This window comes from Myotis davidii, unplaced genomic scaffold (assembly GCF_000327345.1).
Source record: "Myotis davidii unplaced genomic scaffold, ASM32734v1 scaffold1251, whole genome shotgun sequence".
Taxonomy (NCBI): Eukaryota; Metazoa; Chordata; class Mammalia; order Chiroptera; family Vespertilionidae; genus Myotis; species Myotis davidii.
The window spans coordinates 191,782-200,147 of NW_006283138.1; the positions used below are offsets into that span (position 1 = coordinate 191,782).

Below are 8,366 nucleotides of genomic sequence, written 5' to 3' on the forward strand. Positions count from 1 at the left end.
GTCCGACTTGGTGCAGGCAGTTCCGCCCCCCCGCAGGCTGCCCCACAGAGCATGCAGCCAGGTCTGGGAACTGCACCTCATTGTGAAAGTTTCTAGACTCTTCTTTGGTTTATCAAATAATTGAGAGCAAAAGTATAAACATTGATTTTCTGTGGTTTCTCTCCCAGTGCCTTGCCTCCTTGCTGGGCTGTCAGTCTGTGGAAATCCACTCACGGGCAGTCTCAAGTCGCTCCTGGTTCCATTGTCTGTTCCCGATCAGGGTCTAGCTTCCCGAGAGCAAGCGCGGTGGCCTGGCTTCGTGGCTCCCGTGTGGCCGGCGAGAGCACATTCACACCGACGCCTCCGCGAACAGCGTGATGGCTTTATACCGGCCTCTGTCACGCGTGGCAGGTCCTAGAATTCCTCCGAGACGAATCCCCATGCCCACGCAGCGAGGCCACGGGCTGCGCCCTCTGCTGTCGAAGCCTCTTTCCACACAGCGGGTCCCCACAGAGGACACGGGCAGATATTCCTGGACACCAGCTCGGGGCGTGCCCGGAGTGCAGTGCTGCACATCACCCCGTAATTCAGTCGGTGAACTTGGCATTTCATTGCCATTTCACAGCTGAGCAACTCCTCTCCTCCTAACCCACTTCCTCCCTCCCCAACCTGCAGGGCTGGTGGGGAGGCCAGCGCAGGACCCACAGGGCTCACTCCCAAACCTGAGCTGGGGGCCGAGGGCGGTCCTTGTGACACAGCCGGGGAGCACCTGCCTCCCTCTGGAGGTCCAGCTCTGAGAGAATAAACTGCAGGCTCAGAAGGTTCGCAGGAGAGGGATGCTCCGTGCGGGTCTCTCCCGTGGCCAGACACTGCGGAGATGCAGACGAGTGATGAGCCAGGGAACTGTTTCTCCAAATTCCTCTAAAAATAGGACCATGAGCCGAAACCGGTTTGGCTCAGTGGATAGAGCGTCGGCCTGCGGACTGAAAGGTCCCAGGTTCGATTCCGGTCAAGGGCATGTACCTGGGTTGTGGGCACATCCCCAGTAGGAGATGTGCAGGAGGCAGCTGATCGATGTTTCTCTCTCATCGATGTTTCTAGCTCTCTGTCTCTCTCCCTTCCTCTCTGTAAAAAATCAATAAAATATATTAAAAAAAATAGGACCATGAATTCAAAGGAGCCTGAGAATCTTATGAAATTTACACTGAAATGCGCTAAGGTGTGGATTCACTATCTCATTCACATCGAAGATAGGCAACAAGTCACAGTAATGCTGGTTGTGCATGTTTCATTAACACGGGTTTACCCCCAACGGGCCGCGGCGGCCTTTCAGCGCCTGCGGGGCTGCTCCCGTGAGAGTGGGCTGGACCTGCCCAGCCCCAGCCCATCCCCCACGGTCTCGATGGCAGGCCCCAGCGTGTGTCCTGGAGAGCTCGTCCCCTGGGCTCCAGCCTCTGGGAGGGAGAGAAGGCGCGGGCGGGCGGGCCTTCTGGAGAAAGAGGGTGAGCTCACTGGATGAGACACGGCAGCTCCCGCTCAGGGTAAGCCATCGCATCTGTCGTCCCGCAGAGCTCACTTGTTTGTCTGTCCGGCTGAGCCCATCCCTGTCGCTGTCTGTCTGTATCAGGGCCCCGGGCCCCTGGGGAAGCTCCCTGCTGAGCCACCCGCTGGGGAGGGTCCAGCCTGGATTGGTCTGGGAATCCTCACAGCCAGGCCATGGCGTCTCCTGCCCACTGGCCTGGCGCTGCCTGATCGGCCTAGGAGTGCAGGTATGAGAGAGCTGTGGTAGAAAGAGGAATGTGCACTTGAGGAGGGAGTGTGACTTCAGGCCCTGTTGGCAAAGGGGCCTTGGAGGCAGCTGGGTGTCCTTCGTTCTGGTGCCTGGAGAAGGTAGGGTTTCCCAGCAGGGTCCCCCTTCCCCCACCCGCCTCTCCCCTCCCCTCAGGGGCTGGCTCCCCTCGCGGGGGGATCGGGGGGAGAGGTGACCCTGAGCCCTGGGACCTGGGGCAGTGACATCTCTGGGGCCCCTCCCAGCAGAGGGGACACACCTGCTGCCACTGACACCTCATCCACCCTTAAATCCGCGCAGTGTTCCTTCCGCTGGGAAAACAGTGAGTGTCCTGGGCCGGTCCCTCCCGGGCCCTTCAGTGTCGGTCACGGACATCCGGCACTGGCTGGGTTCCGACCATGAAGGGGCTTTCCACAAATGCCCTTATTTCATCTTCACAACAGACAGAGACCCCCATCTTACCGATGAGGACAGGACACGGAGGCTGAGAGGTTCAGTGATCTGCCTGAGGCTGCACAGCCAGTCACGGGTGGGATTCGAATCCAGGTCTGATCCTGACCCCGTGGCCACGCAAGACCAGGAGAGGCTGTGGGAGCCTGCTCTCCGGCTTCCGTGTGAGTCAGTGCCTCTGCCCCTGCTGGGAGCGCAGCACGCGTGTGAGAGTGAGTGTCAGGGCGCTCCTGGTCCCAGGCTCTCTGCCCCGTGTTATCGGAGGTCCTCGCTCGGAGGGCGCAGTGGCTGGTGTTGGCTGGTGTTGCTGCTGCTCTGAAAACTCCGCTGCCACAGCCGGCGGCCCCTGGGTCTGGCCTGCCAGCAGCAGGCAGCGTTTTCTGAAAGTCCGAATGCCGCGTGGCAACAGTGACTCCGTGGACACCTGCCCGTCCCGGCCCAGGCCCTGCCACCCAAGGTCGGGCACCCTCCTCTCAGCGCCTTCTGTCCTGGGCATGAGCGGCACTTCCACAGACGGGGCACGGGGCCCCGCGAGGTGGGCACGCACAGGGAACAGCATCGGGACCGAAAACCTGCCTCGATTCCCAGGAAGAAACGCTCGGTCCACGTCTGGCTGCCAGTTCACAAGCTCTGTGCAGTCTGGCTACCAAGTCGTGAGCTTCAGTGAATTCTCCGAAGGGCCAGCCAGGTGGATGGGAGAAAATCAAAATACTCGCTCAGGGTTCCAGGGGTGAGAACCAGGAAGGGCTGCAGGGCACAGGACGGGGGTGTGCAGGGCCCAGCGTGAGCAGGGCATCGCACACAGCCTGGCGGATGCCCGAGACCACAGCTGCACTTTATTACAGCCTCACTGACAACTGCCAGCTCAGATCTAATCACTCACAGGCACAGATTCCTGAGGAAGAACAGGGGACAGAGTGTGTCTCTGTAGCTGCAGTCACATTCTTTAAAAAATAAAACTGGGTCTGTTTTCTAGATTTTTCATACGTTCCAAGAAACCAGCGCCCTTATTTTCATATTCAGTACTGATTTCTCACTCTTCTCTGGGACATCAAAGAGCAGCGCACACACAGGGGGCGGGCGACTCCGGGCTCTGCAGGGCTGCTGCGGGGTGGGGGCGAACCCACCAGCCAAGGCAGGGTCTGCCCACGGCACCCTCCAGCTGACGGCAGAGCAGCCCCCAGCCCTCCTGCCTTCTCAGCCTAATGATCACAATCTGTCCGAATCCTGCAAATCTTTCTGTCGTCTTCTAATATTCATTTACCCTCTGTGTGTCAAGTATCTATAATAATAAAAGGGTAATATGCTAATTAGACCCAACAACCTTCTGGACGAAGCGGGGGCTGCGAGGGAAACCCAGGGCCGGGTGCCGGGGGAAGCCGGTGCCCGCAGCTGGAGAAGGAAGGCCTGCCCTCGCATGGATGTCGTGCATCGGCCTCCGGTTACACACTGCTGTATGCAGCGCTGCTACGTGTTGCTAACCACTCTGCTGGTTGCCAGCCAGCAGCTAACAGCCCAGCAGGGAAGGCCAGACGCCAGCGCCCTCACGCCGGAGGCCACAGGGCAGGGATGGAGGCACAGGCCGGCCTCCCACGGCTGGTTGGGTCTCACAAAGCTCTCTAACAGGCCTGCGTCCGCATGGCGCTCGGGCTCGGGGCTGTGTGTTCCTTCTATGGTAACGAAAACGCCCGGCACGTGACAAAAAGACAGGATGGGTGACTGCATTACCTAAAAATAAAAATGAAGAAATTTTTAACTCCTGCCAAGATGGCAGAACGTTTGGAATCACAGTCTCTGCCTTGGGGACAGGCAGGCGTGTGCGAGCCCCGGTGTCTACCAGCCGCGCAAGGGGGGCCGGCACCGAGGAAGTGACTGGCACTCCCCCAGGGCTGGGTCCCGTGTCCTTCACCTGATCCTCCGCATGAACACCAGCCTCCCCTCCTCCTGAGCCGCCCAAGCCTTTGCCAAGGGCAGTCAGGTGAGGACGTCCGGCTGGGGTCTCTGCCTGGGCACAGCCCTTCCCCACGGGCACTGTCCCCCGCGGGCACTGTCCCCCGCGGGCACTGTCCCTCACAGGCACTGTCCCCCACGGGCACTGTCCCCTCACGGGCACTGACCCCACGGGCACTGTCCCTCACAGGCCAAGGGCACTGTCCCCCACGGGCACTGTCCCTCATGGGCACTGTCCCCCGTGGGCTCTGTGCCCCGCAGGCACTGTCCTTCACGGGCACTGTCCCCCACGGGCACTGTCCCCCACGGGAACTGTCCCCCACGGGCACTGTCTCCGTGGGCCATGGGCACTGTCCCCCACGGGCACTGTCCCCCACGGGAACTGTCCCCCACGGGCACTGTCTCCGTGGGCCATGGGCACTGTCCCCCACGGGCACTGTCCCCCACGGGCACTGTCCCTCACACCACAGCTGTGGGAAACAATTTATTGTCTTCACTATCTGATAAGCATAGACAGAGAACCACCCCCCCACCCCCACCACCACCAAGGCTGGGTGCCTTTGAAGCCCTAGCAAAGGTCGGAGCTAGGCGCCACCTCTGTTTGTCCAGACAGTGGTAGCTGAAACTACTCCCCCATTTATTATTATGTAAATCCTTGCTGATGGGCTAGCCAGGGGTCACCTGCTAAGGGCTATGCTATGGGTGCATCCCAGAATCAATAAAAGCTTGGTGAGGCCTGAGCACCGGAGGAAGTCCTTCCCCTTGAGTTGGACTTGCCCGTCTGGTCCCCCAATATTTCCAATTATCTCTTGTCTTTTCATATTCATTTGTGTGTGGCTCTGCTTCCAGTTCCTGAACCCTGACCCACGCGGGACGTGGGATGGAAACACTCAACACACAGCGCCACTCACCAGACTCCATGCTCCTTCCCCCACGGCTCTGCCCGCCTCCGCCTGAGGCCTGGGAGCAGCGATCCCAGTGGGTGTCTGGGCTGGGAGCAAGGCCAGAGCAGGGCTGAGAGGCTGGCACTCAGCTCCCTTCCCCCACAGACCTGCCCAGGAGCACACACCCCAGCACACACACACCTCGCTGGCACGGCCACGGCCCGAAGCTGCAGGTGCCCAAGGCCCCATGAAGCCATTTCCCGGCTCCGACCTCCTCCATCGCGGGAGCCAGGAGCCGTTCTCATTGTCCACTCGGCTTCGTTTGGGGGAACCACCCCCTTTGTAAGTTTATACTTAAATGTTTGATTTATCACACACACACCCTCCCCTGTTAAACATAGGAATAGCCAATTAAAAATAATGTCCGACCCTGGCTGGGTAGCTCCGTTGGTTAGAGCATCATCCCTATACACCAAGGTTGTGGGTTCAATCCCGGTCAGGGCACATGTAAGAATCAATCAATGAAAGCATCAATGAGTGGAACAAATCAATGTTTCTCTCTCCCCGCCCTTCCTCTCAAATCAATAAAAAAACATTTTTTACAGTTGGGATAGCTGAGCTCCCCACGTGTCTGTACTTAACCCTCATCCAGCAGAGTGACATGGAGGGTCAGCCAGACAGTGAATGTGAGTGAGAGCCGCTCACCAGACTCCATGCTCCTTCCCCCACGGCTCTGCCCGCCTCCGCCTGAGGCCTGGGAGCAGGGAGCCCAGCGGGTCCAGCCTGGGCCTGGGGGGGAGCCTCCCGCTTCCCGGGAGACTTGGTCACATCACGGGGTCTGGCCGAGAGGATTCTCCCAGAAGGTGGGAGAGGCCGGGGCGGATTCCAGCTCAGGACACACACAGCGCCCAGTGTGGGACATGACCGACCACGCACTGCGCTCACTCTCCCGCCCTTGGGAGGCACTGCGTCCTCCATTTAAATCTGAGGAAACTTGGACTCAGCAACTAGACTAAAAGGGGGGCGTGTCGGCCATTCACTCCTAGGAGGCCAGGTCCTCCCTCCTGCCGGGAGCCCCTCGCCACCGGCCACCGCCCGCGGCCTCCACAGATGGACAGCAGTGCACTGGAGACTCACGGCATGCTCGCCTCACATTGTTTGTGTGTTTTTCCTGCCTCAGGTTTCAAAGGGACTTTCAGACGTCAAAGGAGCAGTAACAAGAAGTGAAGGGTCTGGGAAGTGGCCACATCCTCCCGGAGAGAAAGCAGCAGGCATCGCGTCATGTCACCCCCTCCTCGGCCAAAGGGACGAAAGGGACGGAGGGTCAGCTTCAATGCAGCAGAGAGAGAATTTTCCAGCACCTGGTGGTTCCCACCGGCCCCAGAGAGGGGAGGCCCCATAGGAAGCGCTCTGACCTTTTAACAAATCGCCGCCAGCAACAGGTAAATGCCCGTGGAGGGCGTCTAGCCCAGCTGCCCTCCAGGCATCGCTGTCTGAGACCAGGTGGCAGCCTCCGTCCCCGAGCAAAGGGCCATCCAGAGGGGGAGACTGGCCAGGGTGACCCGGACAGCAGCCCAGCCGCAACCCCACCCGAGGCCAGCACGGTGCCCAGTGCAGCAGCCAGGGGGCGAGGCTTGCGAAGGGCTCAAAGGCTCAGCTTGTAGGTATCTGCTCCAGCCGGCTGGACGCCTGGGTGGCCCCGGGGTGTGTGGCTCGGGCGAGGGGGTGTGACTGGCTGGGCAGGAGGCAGGCAGTCCTTAGTGGAGGCCACACAGGAATCGAGTGAGAGTGATGGCACGTGCTGGGCAGCCCTGGAGGCTGTGTCGCTGTGTGCTGCCTGCTGCCCCCTGGGGCCAGCTCACCCCTCACCACACCCAGGGTCTGCCCCATGGCACTCAGTTCTGTGCAGGGAATTCACCTCTTCTCACTATTGACTTCGCTTCACTTACTCCACAAGGAGACCCCGGCCACCTCCACAGTCGCCGAGTGGGTCCCTGACACTGGCCAGGGCTCCGTCCAGGAAAGCCAGGCACGTGTCAGCCAACCCCGTGCCCAGCGAGGGGGGCACTGTGCCAGCCCTTGGCTACGTGAGTGAAACCTGTGCCTGAGCCACCCAGAGGGCAAGGCCAGGAGCAACCCGGACACCCTGGCCCCGTGAGAGCCGCTGCAGAGCCGCGCGAGCTCTCGGAGGCAGACACGGACCGCCTGTGCCTCGTCCCCGGAGGTTTCCCTGCGGATCCAGTTCCTCCGTAAATAACACAAGGGCGGCGGGGCCCAGGCCCCCGGGCCTGCAGGTCAGGAGAAGGGACCAGCGGCACAAAGCAGGGCCGTGTCCGTTCCCCGACAGCATCGAGCCGAATCCGAGGCCGCGCAGGCACCAGTAGACGACCCCCCAGTGCTGCCGGGTGGCAGGAGGACGGCCGCTGCTGGTCGGCCAAACCCACGTGGAGCCCACAGGGACCCAAGGCCAGCACAGCCACAGCGGTGGTTAACAGTTGGCAAACTGAGCGCCGGCTCGCAGTCCCTGGGCCCCGGGAGGCTGTCGTCAGTGCACCCTAGACATGGCCGCTCCCCACTCTGGCCCCTGTGGACCCCGGGCCCCATAAGGCCCCTCTGGCACCAGGTGACCCAGACACCAAACCCCACCCCAACCCACTTGACATTGGCACTGAGGCTCCAATGTCATTCTGATGGAGCCGCCGCCAACCACACGTGGAGGCGTTGCCCCTGGAAATGCCCCTGGAACCCCACAGCCCCATGGGAACTCCTGGAGAGGCAGCAGGTGGGCAAGAGCTGTGTGGTCTCCATGGCAACTCAGAAAGACCCTCCTGTCTCTATACACAGACCCAACTCCATCTGCTGCTTCACTCACGTGGGGGGGGCAGGGGAGGACACAGCACCCCTAATATTGGCTGCTTCTGAGCCGAAGTGGAGCACACCCCTGTGGACGAAAGGGGCCACACGCTGACCTGACAAGCTCAGGGGAGGCCTGCGTGGCAGCCTAGCAGACTCAGAGACCTAAAATAACCACAAAGGATGGTCTGAAATTAAACCTTAACTAAAAGCAGTGATGGTGGGCAGTTATGTCCTAGGCCAGTATCTTCACTGACAAGATAAACTTTGATCCTTACTGAGCCCATTTGCCTTTTTGCCTCTAAGATAACATTCCCTTGAAATGTCTGGGTCACTTGTAACTTCCCTTTTTCTGGAGCCCCTGGGGCACAAGCAAATGTTTTGGGCGCCAGGGCAGATACTACAAATTCCTTCATTATCATGTTAATTGATCCTGCACCCACCTACTTATGTGTCCATCA

At 60.2% G+C, this 8,366-nt stretch overlaps 1 protein-coding gene across 1 annotated transcript in view; it reads right to left on the reverse strand.

The window, feature by feature from the left end:
* LOC107182823 (receptor-type tyrosine-protein phosphatase N2-like) overlaps positions 1–5,309 on the reverse strand; it is a 132,579-nt gene extending 127,270 nt beyond the window's left edge. The window contains exons 1-2 of the mRNA XM_015562794.1: positions 5,254–5,309; positions 5,080–5,159 (exon numbers count right to left, since the gene is read on the reverse strand). Of these exons, the coding sequence (XP_015418280.1) occupies positions 5,080–5,159; positions 5,254–5,309 (136 nt within the window). The remainder of the gene's footprint in view (positions 1–5,079; positions 5,160–5,253) is intronic.
* Between the last annotated feature and the right edge of the window lie 3,057 nt (positions 5,310–8,366).